Here is a 15818-nt window from a genome sequence, read left to right as displayed (position 1 = left end):
TCACATGGCATGGACAGTGCATGTAGACATTGTAAAAAGGACTGGGTTAGCGATACCTAAGATATTCTTCTTTTAGTGACGACACCTTGGCTATAATACTACAGCTTAAAAAAAAAAGAAAAAAAAAAAAAGAAAAGAAACAAAATTAACTGCACTCTTCCAAGATACTGAATACAATGAAAGTGAAATGTAGTGAAGTGATTTTTTTTTTTAATCTCACAATTATGTGAACACTTATTTTAAACTGGAAAAAAAAAAAAAAAAAAAAAGCACTGAACACAGCCTTGTGTAAGAGAGAGGCTCTGCTGCACTGTATCCAATGTTTTTAGACTATAAAAGAAAAATAATAATTAACACACACCTTTTTGTCCTCTGAAATTTGTATACTTTTAATAGTAACAGACGGGAACCATAAACGCATGCCATGTGCTGGTCTCAAACAAATACATACAGGTATATACAGCGTCACTCAGTACCTGCTAAAACAAAGTGAGAAATACAGAGTATAAACTGACTACACTACAAACTTAAAAAAAAAAAAGAGAGAGGGGGAGTGAGCAATGGAAGCGGTGGAAGAGTGAAAAATCCTATTTGTGATGGACTCATCATTAAAGCATTACAAAAAAAAAAAAATAAAAAAATAAAATGCATATTGCACATACAGTGAAAGCTTAAATTCCACCAGGTCCGCCTCGTTTCGCTAAAGCGAGAATTCAACATTTTCCCTCTTGGAGGAAGACACACAGGTACGAAAAGGGGAGGAGGGTGGGCGAGTGTGAGTGTGCACTGGTGATCTGTGTGTTAAAAAAAAAAAAACAAAAACCAAAAAGCAGGAAAAAGGAGGAGAAACGAGGGTCACAAGGATCTGATATGGGGCAATAGTGGCACTTTCAGGGGTTTAAGAGGGAGCGGCACAGCACACAACACTTACACAGGAAGAGGAAACAAAAAAAAAAAAAAAAAAAAAAAAAAAACGAAGAAGATTGTGGCACAAATTAAATCAGGTGTTGGATAATATCTGTTCTTCAGTGATAGCCGAGAGAGAGAGAAGAGATCGATGCAAGTGACTTTCTTTTCCTCTTTATGTACAACTAAGGCTTATTGGTTAAATAGTTTTCAGGCTTCCCTGCCCACAATGCTTTTACATGCTGCTCACACAACCCTTTTTCCTTTTGCTCTGTAAACTCAATGGTTCTATCAGGACAGCAGCCACACAATCAAGTGGAATATAGTCGAGGAGGTGGCACGGGGGAGGATGGATGGGTGGTCGGTGCTGCAGTGGTGGTGGAGGAGCAAAAGGGAGATAAAGAGTCGGGGGGGGGGGGGAAAAAAAAAAAAAAAGGAGTCTTGTCTCTGATGTCTGTTGCAATTAATATCTAAATGTGCAATTCCATTAGTCACTGCCATGGGGGACTAGGGGGTGCAGAAGATGGGGCATGGGGGGGACTGTTCTACTTGGAAAGCTTGCTAATGACTCGAATGAGTGCTCCATTCTCGTCCTTTAGTCTCTGGTTGTCTGCTTTCAAGTCTGGGAGCATCTGAAATGGAATAAAAGGAAACAGGGACGGGAGGAAGAGACAGAGAGAGGAGGCTTAGACAAGTCTCAACAAATACACATGATGTTAAACCAGTCAGGCCAGTTGTACAAACTGTTAATTGCAGCCTGTTTAAGCAGTCTTGGGAGCCACACAGCATCTCTCGTGTTGATTTCTCCTTTTAAAAAAAAAAAAAAAAAAAAAATCACATCCTTGTTCCAAGTCAAGAGAGAGAAAAGGAAAGCAGGCACACCACAGGCCAAAGTTCCTCAGAAAGCCATGCAGAACCTGGACTGCTGCTCCACTGGAGCCAGAAAAATCCCGAGCTCAGACAAAATGTGTCATTCATTTCCTTTGGACACTCAACTTTCCTGCTGTGGCTGCTATCAAATACACCACAGTATGAAATAAAGTGAAGGCTGTTGGCCAAGGACACAAGCTCATTTAAATGTAGTTTTGTATGGAGATACGTGAATTTACCCATTCACTTCAAATAGCCCTTAAACCTATATTACAACATTAATCATTTGTGTGCAGAAATGAAGAGTATAGATTAAGAAGTTTAAAAATTACTTGTATTTTATTTTTCCACAGCACGTAGTATCTACAATAAAACTGCATCTTATTTTTGAGGTATTTTTTGGGTGAAATCCAGCCCACTTCTTGTCTAACTGCAGACTCATATGACTCAGGTCATATTATCTGGTTTGACATTTGCCTGTAACATATAATAATGACAATCAAAACTGCAATTGCACTAAATAATGACAGATATCACTAAATAAAGCTAATAGCTCAAACGTACAGAGGGTGCATGGTCGAGGACTTCTGGCATAGATCACGTGTTCTACAGTTTGCAGAGGTTCTTTACTGACACACTGAGGAGATTTCAGTGCCTTGAACAACATCTCAATTCCTCATTACAGATGACAATCAAATGCTGCCTGATCATGTTCAGACGTACAGTGAGCTACTTCATACGTAACACTGATCAGGCACACTGCTAGACCAGTGTCCAAATGAACCTGTGTGCATGCAGCTGTGGCCCCTTGTTGGTGTCATCTGTTAAAAATGAAAATCGGGGCAGTACAGGTTGGACTAAAAAAAAAAAAAAAGGATTCAGTTCCTGAAGGTTTAAGTAAAAAAAGAAAAAAGAAAAAAGTTGATGCCATAAAAGAAGCCAGTTCATGCAAAGGAGCCAGAACAACCAGAACAAGCCAAACTGAACAACTGAGCTACCAGTGATGGAAGCATCACAGCTACAAACTACAGAGGACACTTTCCTTTACAGTACTTGAAGATGTTTAAAATGAGTAAGTAAATTTAGCCTCCTCCAGATGAACAATACTTACCACAACTTCTTCTCCACCCACCTTGATTCAGTTTGATATTTTAGGATGTTCCTAAGACTGAGAACTGCAGAAAGCACCTGACAGTCAGATACTATAAAAGGAGAGTGTCCTGATGTAAAAACCAAAAGACACCCTCCCCAATCTGAAAACCAAAAGCTCTGGGGAGTCAGGGGGGGACAGAAAGGGGAGGTTACAAAACCAGTGAAGGCTGGGCGGCTGGACACCTGCCTGTCTATGGGCGCGGGGCAGAGCGCGAATGTAGCATGACAACAATGGGGTTGGAAAGGGGGAAGGTGAGGAGGAAGAAGAGGAGGAGGAGGAAAAGGAGATGGCGGTGGACAGACGGACGTGGCTTAGAGGTCGACGGTGGGCAGCTGGCTGCAGGCGGACTGCGAGAGCTTTGCCACCACGCGGGCCAGGGCCCGGTTCTCAGCCTGCAGCCGCTCCTTAACCTGCCGCAGGGCCTGAACCTGCTTTACCTGGGGGAGGTTCTGCAGGAGGGGGAAAATAACAACCACAACACAGGAGAACAAAAAGAGAGGGAGGAGACAGAGAGGATGGAGGGACAGAGTGAGAAAGAAGAGGAAAAGAGGAAATGTGTTTGAAGAAACAAATTAGGAAAGAAAGGATTAAGGAAAGACAGCACAATATAAATTAATAGAGAAGGGGGGGCCAAGAGAAGGAAGAAGGGAAACAGAAAAGAAAGACTGTTAGAAAATGGGGCCAGATTTTAGAAACTGAAGGAATGATAAAGAGCTTTCCAGGTCAGCGTGAAGCTGCTAGACAGAATGAAAAAGTGACACTGATACAATCAGCCAGCTGCCTACGACCTAAAAATAAACACACCTTGTTATCACAGACAGATGAACATCTGCTTATTAGAGTTTAATGAATTTTCCCCTCTATTCTGCTCCATGGAGAAACATCTAATTGGCTGTGTTAATAGGACAGCTTAAATGTTATGTCAACACAGGTCACGACAGATGACCTGGGACTGAACAGAATAATAAAACGCACATTTAGCAGCTTTACAAGACTGAAACACACAGAGGTGGGCTGAGTAAGATATTCTGAAAATTATCTTTGAAAGACATATTTTATTAAAATTATACTGAAGGGCAGGATTATTTATGTAGATTACAACCATCATCAATTGTTTGTAATCCTGGTTTTACTAGTCTGGAGTTGTAGAGTTTAGTCTGAACTTATATTTGAGCCAATATGTATTTTGGGTCAAAACTATGTCACATCTGTTCTGTCTTCTTAGGAACACACATGTTGGACATACTGAGTTTTTCGTATAGACCAGGGCTCTGGTTTGTAGTTTAGCCCATTCTTCTTAATGAGATCTGGGAAAGGGGCTAAAAAGACATGAAAGACACAGCTATCAGTAGTACACACTATGAGCTACTGAACCCCACTAGACGTGAACATGAACAGAAAATAATAGATGTACATTGTGTGTGTGTGTGTGTGTGTGTTGACCGAGTGTGGCAGTACCTTAAGTTCCTCCTCCATCTCAGAAATCTTCCTTTCTAGAGCTCTTCTTTCCTGTCGGGGAGAGGACAGCAGCTTAGTTCTCACATCTTACAGAGACAATGAGCAGAAAACTGCTGTGTGGCTTCATACACTGCATAAAATAAGGTGCAGGAGAGGTGAGGGTGTAGCGACAGCACACACTTGAACACACGCATGTCTTTGTGAGGCGTCTGCAAGCAACAGCCAGTTCAGACCAACATATTTGGTGATGTGTCCACAATTTACATGTAAGGCTGTCCAAAGGCAGGGAGGAGGACACTGATGTTTAGAGGGTGTGTTGGGTGGTAAGTAATGAAATGACCTCTGGACAGGGAGGTCAGGGTGTCTTTTTCTAAACAAACAAAAACAAAAAGACATTCTCATATTCATATAAAAAGCTGTGGGGACAAATGAAATGGATGATGACGATCATGAATGTGTCTTTGATTACAGCATGAATTAAAAAAAAAAAAAAAAGAATCATATAAAAACCAGTGGATGAATTTATTAATGGAGGTTATAATGTCATGGCTACACAGCTGCAGCTGAAGACGCCTGTGTAATTAATGAATAAGTGGGGGGGGGGGGCATGCACAACTTCTATCAAGATGAATTTATCAGTCTAAAATCATTCTAAGTCCTCCACAAACTGAGATAAACACACTTTAACACACTCAAAAATAAGAAAAATAAGCAATCTTGAGAAGTGGTGACCACACGCTGCCTCTGAGGTTCAAAAAAATAGGTGAAAGAGAAGGTGGCGGTGTTTCTTTGACTCCGGCTACAAGGGCATGTGTGAAACGACAGCCAGAGCAGAGAGATACAAAAACTCAGGGTAAAATCATACCACCACCCAGATGATATTGCGGCCTGCTTGTTACCTTCAGACATAAAGCCATTGGCAGTGTTACTATAATGTTGAAGCAGGTTGAACCGATGATCAAAATACCTGAAAGCTTTCAGTTCTGCATTTAATTTGAGATCAACTTGAGAGTAAAACCTTCAGTAAAATTCAGAATGTCAACCAAAGGAAGACATGAGAGAGAGAGACGTGGGTGAATGAAGGAGTTTGGTCATTACCCTTTTCTCCATCTCAAGCTGTGACCGGTCAGCGTAGCGTTCCTGCCTCTGCAATGAGAAAACAATCACACACATCAATTAATTTGATTATCTTATTAAGGCCTCTACTAATGAGCCAAAGCAGTGTGAGGTCAGCATACTTGTGTGGCCTTCTCTAATTGTAGTTTCAAGTCTGCCAGCTCCAAGTCTGTGTCACGTAACTGGGCCTTCAACTTTTCGTTCTCAGCTAAGATCTGCTCATAGAGCTGAAGAGCAAGAGCATCGAACAGGAAAATCAATCACAATCAATCACTTTCATGAATTATTCACTTTCTACTTTTGTATTTGTGTACATTAGTGCTTTGACTATCTAAATACCTTCTTATAGTCTGTGGCGTGGTCTGTGGTATCCATTCGGGTCGAGTATGGCCTTCGACTCTCCCCATAGCTCCGGCTAAAAAGAGTGTCGTTGCGATCTAAGGATGAAGTGCTCTCATTCCTGCAACAGTAACCACAGGAATTTGTTCATTACCAAATATTTTAGCAGCACAGACACAGATGAAGGATTAGAAAAGGAGGTAAAACATACCTGGACAATCTGTCACTCTGTATGGAAACAAAGAAACGGAGCAAATGTTAATATCCAAACACACACAGAAACATAAAACAGCTTAATCTGGTATAAACTGCACCTTATCAGTGCACACTGGGTATCTTGCTTATGCACAGAGGAATCACATCCGTTTTGTTAATTTTAGACTGCAGCCTCCTCTGTATCCCTGACCTTCACTCACATGCAGCCAGCCTCCAACAAACTAACTGCTCTTTATGCAAATACATACACACTAATCCCCAAACAGCTGCCCTGTCTGCCAGTGCCTCGAGGCCAACAGGCCGCTGCTGTGCCTTTGCAGTGCCACAGCAGCGGCCCTGAGAATGGGGCCAGACATCAGATAGGGAAGTCAGGTTGGTGGGTCGAGCTTCCAGCTATTTTGAAATTGCAGTCAGTTTCCTGAGGCAGACAGAGGGCGGTGACACAACAATGGCACAATTTGAGTCAAGAAGTCCTGAGAGCCTTGCAGAAAAATGATCAACACAAAGTGCAGCTGATCAGATAAGAAGCCAGCTTGGCACCCAATTTGGGAGTAAAGATGGATTCATTACCAGGCAGATTAAAGCCCTAATAGTAGCCATTCTGCTTAAATTCAAATCTGCATGAGTTTGGATGATTTGGTCATTATTTTGCAATCATAACATCCTGGAACTTCTAATTGAGAGTGCCAGGAAAGGAAGAGGCTCTAAGGCTTTTCCTGTACACGTCTGCATCTCCAAGCAAAGATAATTGCTTCTTTCCTATGTAGAGCTTTGCTCCTGCTCCACCCTTTACACTGACCTACTGTATGTGATGGCTGGCAGCTGCTTATGTACTTATCCCCCTGCTGATTGTGCTCAAGCAAATGACTACTGTCAGCTCTACATGTTACTGCAACACACATTCCTATTCATACCGGATGTTCACCCAGCTGGCATTTTTTCCACTGCCCACACAGAATAAGAAAGATCTGAATCAGCGTTGACATGTTTCTTATAGTTTCTTTTTTGTCTGATGATGCGTATCGCTGGTTAAAATTCTCATTTACAATTTCACATTGTTAAATGAGCAAATATCCTGACACAGACGTCCTTGGCTTTGTTTAGGGTGGAGGCTACTTTTGGTTTGCAAGGTCATCCCACCAACCAGGCAACCACCAATAGATGGAAACGGGAAACAATAACATTTCAAAAGCCCCAGACAGAGAGGAAAGATAAGCAGGGCAGAGAAGTGAACATCAAAATCTAGTGAACTTGCTTGGCCTTGACTAGATGAGGAAGGACTAGAATAGAGAATAAATGCCAAAGTGCAGACATCAGTCAAAACTTCAGGCGTCAGTTTTATCTACTTTCTGCCTCATCTGTAAGTGTGTGTTGGATCACCTGTGGTTCTCCCTTGGTGCTGCCCTCCTCTGAGTCTGACTGCTGGTCAGGGTCATTTCCATCACCCTGGAAATATTAAAACAAGCAGATAAGATGGTTACACATGGCTTCTGGACCTCACTATCCACATAATCAAAGATGAATATGATCTCTGAATATGATGGTTTTGTGCAAGTCTTATGAACTGCTGCACCTCCTGGAGAGTGCAATGAATACTAAAAACATTGTTCTCTTACATCTTGGCTCCAGAAGGAGACCCCAGTGGAGCGCCTCTTCTCGCGGGGCCGCCTGCGTTCCCGTATGGAGCGAGTCTGGGACTTGTCCTCTCCTTCCTTCTCCTCCTCCTTTTTGTCCGTTTCTGTGAATAATGACAAAAAATAACAACAGCTAAACTACAGTATTAACTAAACTGTACAAACAAGGACCAAACAAAAATAAAACCTATAAAATTCTTTTTTCGGTTCTCTCTTGCATCAGGTTAAGTAAGCACTTTGCATGAGAACCAAGGAAACTTTGTGCTTTGGTCAAATTTTATAATAATAGAGAAGAATAGCAGCCACTTATAACATTCAGTGTGTGAAGGAAATGAAAATGACAGACATCAATTGACTTAGTAAATAACTTCGTGCTTTGAACGTCCATCCTGTATGTTGACCTTTATTATTCTGGCACCAACAGTGCAAATGCCTTTAAATCCTAACAGGAATAAAAACTGTAATTGAAAAGTCCAGGTTAAACAAAGCAATAGCTTGACTGCACAATGCACGGTGAGCACAACAACTTGACTTGGCCTGAGTTCAGAGGGAAAAAGAAAGGCTCTGGTCATGAGAGAACAAAGCAGTCAGTGTTTCCTGTAGTTAAACAGACTAAAGCTGCCGTCTGTTTTCCCAGGGATGGTTCATGGATTTATTTGTGAAGAGATACTTAATTTAAAAGGCAACCCAAACCCTTTCTGTCTCTGTGCTCTTAGTCAGCATGAGGCCGTCTGCCCATACGAATGTGGACATGCTGCGACAGATACTAGCAAAGGATGGAATTTAGCAGTCATGCATCTACATTTACTGGGCCTCCTATGGCCTCATATCAGTTTTCGTTTCACTGTAATGATAGTGAAAACCAACTTAATGAAGTTATAGTCAAAGTGCTGATAGTTTGACTGAACAAAGGCAAATATTTTGTTAAAATCAGTGGTTATTGTTGACTAAAGTATTGTTTTTAAAATAAAACTGCTCTTCCCCAAGCATCTCCTTTCTTGGATTTGAATGACATAAGTTACTGACCTTTTTCTGTATCTCTGGAGGAACGGATGTAGGAGGAGGTGATCCCTGTCAGACTGTTAGGCCTATTGAGGGAACTGGAGGACAACGTGGTGCTAGAGTAGGACGGGGTGGAGGCAGTGCTGATTGTGGAAATGGCAGAGGTGGAGGAGGAAGATGAAGGTCGGTAACGCTACAGGGAGCGAGGAGGTGAGAAAGACAGGCAAGACTGTCAGAGTCAAATATTCAAGGTGTAAATTACTGTGAAGTTACAGTGACCTCCTATGGGTCACTTATTACAAAGTGGAGAAATGTACCTCTTCGAAGCTGCGGTACTTCGATCGGTAATCCTCCTCCTTGGTCTCAGTCTCCTTCTTCTCCTCCTGTTTCTCTTTGTCCTGCTTCTCCTTCTCCTCCTTCTCCTCCTCGCGGGTCTTTGAGGTACGACTCCTGCCGATAGTTTTCTCAGCCTCTTGCAGGTCAGTTAGTGTCACACCCTGGAAGACAAATTAACATACTGAATAAATAGTAATATTAAATATTGGATTTGTATTTTTACTTTAAAGGGACAATGCTGTCAAAATAGTTTTCAAAATATATAGATGACACAGGTTAACTAACCTGGGTGGACCTCCTCGACTGCCGAGCCTGTCTCGATCGAGCTCTACGCTGGGACTCCGACTCCTCGTCCCGCACAGGCGTCAGGTATGACCTGACGCACACAAAACAAAAACACACACAAGATAATCAATATGCACGAACACTGAACTCTAAGATTAGGAGTCTGCAGGGATGAGGAAACTATCGATCTATGTTTCTGAATGAACATCTTTCATAAATATGTCTGGTAAGTGTCACTGTTGTGTCTGCAGGAATGGTCCTATGAGGTGGCTTGAGAACATAATGATCTACCTTACCACATAATAAATACATAAATACTTCAGGGTGATGACATTAATCATACAGCATCAACAACAGAATTGGTCACGGGCCAAACAGACCATGATTCAGCAGCTTTCACCTGCCAACAGTAAATCTGCAGATCCAAATGTACATTTGTGGAAATCAATGTCAAACATGTAAGTGTGAGAAGATTTTCCTATAAAGATGTATATGAAGCTGCTGTATTTTAGCTACTGTGGTAAAATAGGATTTGCCTGTCCGTTTTTAACGTTTTGCTACAACAGAATTAGACTCTATGGAGCGATTTGGGAAACAAAACTGAGCTATTCTAGCAGTTCTCTGAGTCTGGAGCGTGCCTCTGTTGGCCACACACACAAGTATGAACTCAGTGCACAGTGGAGCCTCAGCCTTGAGGAAAATGTGCAGCTTCTGCCCTTCTTCCTTATAAGGAGAAGTCTCTGAAGCAGTCAAGGGTCTGAAACAGCAGCCCAGTTCCACTCCCACCACAACAGGTGGCTTATTTCAGCACTACAACAGGAAAACATGCACTCCACCTGGCTCAAACACGCATATGCATTTGCGCACACACACACACACGCGCAACCACATGCACACTCTCATGGACAGAGACAAACCCTCTTCTTTCTCCTGTGTGTGTGTGTGTGTGTGTGTGTGTGTGTGTGTGTGTGTGTATAAAGAGCTGGACATCAAACACACCCAGTTCTCAAACAGAAGAAATGCATCCGGATTATGGTTTAGTTGGTTTTTAAGATTTAGGCCAATATTTACTTAAGCTGCTGATAGTAAATACACTGTACCAGTGTCCAAGCTAAGATGACAATTGTACATATACAGATAATAAAATACTATGAATAAACAGAAAACAGCAGAATAACAGGACAAAGAAATACCTCGGTATGTTAATGCTCCACTAAACCCAAATTAGCAGAATTATTCAAATTCATAAGAGAAACTGTGATAAAAATCCAATAAATAAGGACGTATATTTATTCCCATGCAAGGCTTAGTGAAGTAAAAAGGTGTGTGTGTGTGTGTGTTCGTTCGTTCGTTACCTGCGTCTTTCAGAGCCAATGACTGTGCCAGTGGTGGTGGTAGTGGTAGATATGGCAGAGGTGGTAGTGGTAGATGTGGTTGTAGTGGAGCCAGTGTTTATAGTGGGGATGACTGCAGCAGACTCCTTTTCCTTCTCCTTTTCCCTCTCTGCACTCTCCTCTGACCAGTACCTGTTTACACAGGTCACACAAACACCTTGCTCAGACTGACAGCATGAGACAGCTGCATTTAGAAAGCAGGACTTTGTGACTGTAGGAAGCTTTAAAAAATAAGCCATAAAACAAGGTTTATGTCTATGCAGGGTGAGCAGGTCACTTCACTTCGGGTGGCATATTATCATTATTAGCTTTATATATATGATAGCTTTTTAATATTGGCATGCTGGCTCACTAATCAATCATTCTACATTTAAAATACCTTCGTTTGTATTTGGTAAACCCTTCGCACAAATTGTGATTTGTAATTTTCTAATACAGAAATTAACAACGTGTTACATGCCCCTAATGGAGCTGAATGCTCAGCTTTGTTTCACTGATATAAAAGAAGGATTTTCTGCATGCATGCCATCTTCCTGAACTGGCAAAGCCTTGTACCTGCTGGTGAGGCTGGTGGAGCCAGTGCGGGCGGAGGAGGAGCCCAGGTTAGAAAGCAGGCTGCGATGGCCTGTGGGCGAGGTAACCGATGAGGAGGTGGTGGTGGTTGTGGAGGAGGATGTGGTTGAGGAGCTTAAGTCCTCATGTCTTCTGCCAAAAGAGCCGCTGTAGGATAACAGAGTTGCCAGTGAGAGACTGGGATACAAGTAAGGCTGTGTGAATAGAGCTGGCTGCAATCATTTTGCTAGAGGCATTTATCATTGTCATGATTAGTATTCATATAATTCGGATTAAATTAATACTTTCTAAACTACGTATTCTAAAACTTAACTGTGACATCTAAATGTTTCTCTCTGGATTTACAAACAAGTAAACCCTGATTAAAATAAGAGGTTCAGGAGTTAAAGGGCAGTACAGGGAGTTATTAAAGCAAAGGGCAAATTACATTTATACTGTACTCTGCCTCTTGTGTTTTCTCTATGAGAAAGATGCCTTATTTGTTTTGATGTTTGTTTGATAACTTAAACATTTGGGAGGAGGTGGCCATCTTTTCCACACAGTCTACATTGTATTATTAACTCAGGGGGGTTGGAAGATCTTTCTTTCACTCTAAGATTAAAAGGCTGCATTTTGGGTGTCATTGCTTTGAGTCCAAGTATTATAATTCAAAACAGTCAACCCCCGGCATTGTAAACTGCTAGTATACGGCTTTGATAATCAGTATTTGTTAATATTCCCTCTAACTAAATAACTACAGGCTTTGCATTTAAATTGTGTTTATATTTCAGAGAGGGACTTTGAACAAATTGATTCCAAACCAGGCTTTATCCAAACAAACATTTCTTCCAATATTTATTGGAACAATAAATGTGAGCAGAGAAACACAAAACAAATGGAAGGCACTTCAGCAGAGCAGAGACACGAGAGGACAGGTGGATGTGGACATGGTGGAGCCCCAGTGGGGCTGGTGTACCTGCGGTAAATGCTGTAAGACTGGTAGTGGGAGACGGGTGGCTGCCAGGGTTTAGTATTACAGGTGTTAGGGTCCAAGCTGGAGGTGGACGAAGACTTGGCTGGCACGTCCCGCGTGCTGCCGCTCCGCCCTAGTGCTAGCGTATGGGACGTGCTGGCGTGTTGGTAGGCGGGTGGGTGAAAGAGGCATGTTAGCAGTGGAGGCGCACACACAGAAACATACATATTTAAGACAATTAAGCTTTGACAAACTACTGCTGCATTCATGTCATGTGGCATTAGCTGTTGAAATATAACTACAGAGAAGTACTGATTATCTAAATAGTTGTGAAGATGACATCACATTAAATTTACTTATAATATATTTTACAAGATGACATAAGTAAAACCTGTTTTCAGAAAATGACTATACTTAATTCCAGGATGTTTTGGTACAAGTTCCCAAGAACTGAATATTTGGCTGATTTAATTTGGTGGCTTGGACAGAATCTTTCCCACAGGACATGAATGCAGCATAAGCCCCTGTCTAGGTTCTGTGCCATGAACAGCTTTGGGAATTCAATTTATTTTGGGAGTCAGACAGATATGTAGACCTGTTAAAATGTTTGAGTAATGTTTACAACCTCAGTGGCACAGCAACCCAGCAAGACAGGTACAGTCATGCAACAGACTGTGGCAGTGATCAAGAAAGGCATTGGGCTTGTTTGCATAGCTGTCTTAGTGCATCAAAGCATGCACATACATATCTGATTACATGATCTAAGCATGTACTCTAAACAACCATCAACATCGTCCACACAGTGGTTTTATTTTCTAAAGCTATGCAAGTCAACCTCATACATGAATCAGTATGTCAGATCTGATGATGAAGGGCGGTTCGGTAGCGATCAGTACCGCAGGGGAGGCTAACCTGCGCTGGTAGCTGGGGGTTCGGTTGGTGGAAGTGCTTCCTTCGCTGTTTTTCAGGTCATCATCCCAGCGTCGCCGGGTGTAGGAGCCACTACGTATCAGAGCAGCAGAGTCCCTGGGAAACCACAAGCTACAATCGTACCCCAGGTTTCCAACAAACAGATCCTGACACATACACTAGATGTGCTTTTCTGTAGTCTTCATCTAATCACACCTACTCTTCCCCTGTATATCTGTCATTTCTAACCAATTGTCTAAGTCTACCAAATCACAAAATTACAACCAAAAGCATTTCTTAGAACTACACACCCCATGCAGAGCATTGAGGCCTTCTGCCTGCAGCACACAGCAGTGCAGCAGGAGCTGTTCATGCCAATGCATGTTTGTACAGAGCCAAGCAGCTCTAGAGCTTCACCTGTTTTCCTTCTCATCAATGTCTGAAGTACTGGCCAGCCTCCTGGGGATGGTGGGGGCCACATAGGCAAGTCGGGTTCCTTTGTCCTTTTCCTGTAGACAAACAGGACCAAGGTTAGTGGCTGTTTATGGAAGAGATGCCAAATGTCACCATAGGAATTTTCAGCTCTATGAGTTAAGAAGTCAGTCTTACATGAGCTTTTAAAAAAAAAAGTACAGCACTTCATGATGGTATCAAGTAATCAAATTGGTGTAAACGATTTCTACCATTCAAAAACATAAATATATCAGCCAGCTGGGACATGAGCTTATTGTATAAAGGCAAAGGGAAACAGGGGGAAAAACAAGGGAAAAATTTAAACTCATTGACTCAAGCACTTCATCCTGCACTGCATTTGAGCATTAAGTACATTAGTGGAACCAGAAACCTCCTAATCTGTTACTGTGTATGTTTCTAAGCATCACAGTGATTCAATGATGTCAGACATGCAGAAAAAAAAAAAACTGTATGTAACTACAAACCTTTTCTTTTTCTTTGTTGTCTAGAGATGAGGAGAGGCGAGGACTCGAGGCTGAGCGCATCACCCCGGTTGTGTCCTTCTCCCTCTGAGCCTCCTTGGTGGCTGTGATCTCTGCTAGCGCCCCGTAGCTGCCCGTCTTCCTCAAACCCAGACGCCATGAGGCTGGAGACTCATCCTTTCTCTCCTCCTCCACTTTAGTTGAGACCTTTGCAGCAGGCTGAGGGACCTGAGAGGAGGATGTGGGAAGCAGTTAAGAACATACAAAGGTATTAAGATGTTAAATGAGATGTTTAGTCATCTTGGTGAGTAACACAAAAGTCAATCTGGTTAAAACAAGTCAAAAATGGTTTGGATTAAAGGGGCTGCACTTTTTAGCCTTTAATAACAAGACCAGGAAGAGGTTTTTAAGGAGGTACATGCCAGTTAAGAGTAATAATCAAATTTGTGATCCAGAGTAAATATTTATAGACACTTGTACCTCTGAGTAAACCACATAATTATAATTCTTCTAAATATTCCTGAAAACATGTTATTCTCTCAACACAACTGTAATACTCTAAAATAATAAAGGTCATCAACCTAAACATTTTTAATAACCATCAGAAGATGAGAAGCCACTAAACCATGGACAAGAGGTGAAAATACAAATAGGACAGTGCATTTATTGATTACAAGTGAAGATTACACTATATAAAAGGCTGATGAGTAGGGAGGTTCAATCAGTGTCACCTGGATCAAACCAGGATGTTAGGGGGGGTGTTAGGTATTTTGTCAGTGCACAGGTGCATGGAGGATGAGAGGACAACTCTGGTGCACACCAATGGCTCACCATAAGTTTTTTGGGCACTAGAGAAATGCCAGTTTTGCGCAAGCCTTGACGCCACAATGCAGGACATCCTGGCTCCGCCACAGGCATGAGGGGAGTAATATAATCATACTAAAGCCAACCAAGACAAGAGCCCAGGATGAGAAACACAGAGAGGAGAGAGGGAGCAGGACAGATGAAACAGAGAAAAAGCCAGAATAAGACACAAGCAGCAGCAAAAGAAACATACTTGAAGACAGACTTTTTTAAGGCCTACTCACACCACACAATGTTTACTGCCAGGAAAGGCAACTATTATCAATGTTCTCAGCTGGAATCACTGATAGATCCAACAAGTAGTGCCAAAACGGGAATTATTAATGCTTGGCTCCCTCTTGTTAGACAGAAGACATTGTGATGTGTGAGGCCTCAAAGGAGGACTGGAACAGGAAGATCAATGCAAGAGGAAAAAAAAAAAAAAGAAAAAAAAAAACCATTCAGAAAGACTTGGATAGGTGGGCACTAATTGCAAGATATTGGCTAAAAGGTGCAAATTCAGAAAATGACAGACCACTGTACAAGTAGCCTTGTATTTATGTTGTATCCATGAGTATAGAATAGTAATCAGTGTAGTGCAGTGTACTGTAAGTGGTATCTCATGTCACTAACTTAATGAGATGAGCACTGCAGCTTGAATTTTCAATTCTCAATGATTTGAACTGTGGCCACACGAAACACTTTCTACCAGTATGATGGCACATAATGCCTTTCCAGTGGACTGAAGGAGAGAGCCATGGCCTTGGAATAATTCACCAGCCTCATTTTAGTTAAATGATTGGCCTGTTTTTCCAGCAGAGGGCAGCAGACTCAAGAAGAAACCACTGCAACCCAAACTAATACTCTACACACTAACCTCCTCCAACAGTCTTATAC

At 41.9% G+C, this 15818-nt stretch overlaps 1 protein-coding gene across 6 annotated transcripts in view; it reads right to left on the bottom strand.

The window, feature by feature from the left end:
• Positions 1–258: 258 nt before the first annotated feature.
• Positions 259–15818, bottom strand: part of ppp1r12a (protein phosphatase 1, regulatory subunit 12A) — a 40843-nt gene continuing 25283 nt past the window's right edge. For 2 of the 6 annotated variants that reach the window (XM_026327013.1, XM_026327019.1), the window contains 17 exons: positions 14082–14306; positions 13561–13652; positions 13147–13260; positions 12238–12390; positions 11265–11429; positions 10671–10841; positions 9316–9406; positions 9012–9191; positions 8719–8887; positions 7675–7796; positions 7439–7504; positions 6054–6070; positions 5843–5963; positions 5626–5730; positions 5486–5533; positions 4388–4438; positions 259–1538 (listed from right to left, as the gene is read on the bottom strand). In XM_026327013.1, the coding sequence (XP_026182798.1) occupies positions 1452–1538; positions 4388–4438; positions 5486–5533; positions 5626–5730; positions 5843–5963; positions 6054–6070; positions 7439–7504; positions 7675–7796; positions 8719–8887; positions 9012–9191; positions 9316–9406; positions 10671–10841; positions 11265–11429; positions 12238–12390; positions 13147–13260; positions 13561–13652; positions 14082–14306 (1977 nt within the window). In that variant the 3' untranslated portion in view covers positions 259–1451. The other 4 variants (XM_026327016.2, XM_026327015.1, XM_026327014.1 and 1 more) reach the window with 4 other exon arrangements.

Source organism: Mastacembelus armatus, chromosome 23 (genome assembly GCF_900324485.2).
Source record: "Mastacembelus armatus chromosome 23, fMasArm1.2, whole genome shotgun sequence".
Taxonomy (NCBI): domain Eukaryota; kingdom Metazoa; phylum Chordata; class Actinopteri; order Synbranchiformes; family Mastacembelidae; genus Mastacembelus; species Mastacembelus armatus.
Note: the sequence above shows the minus strand (reverse complement) of the source record. Positions and strands in the feature narration are given on the sequence as shown.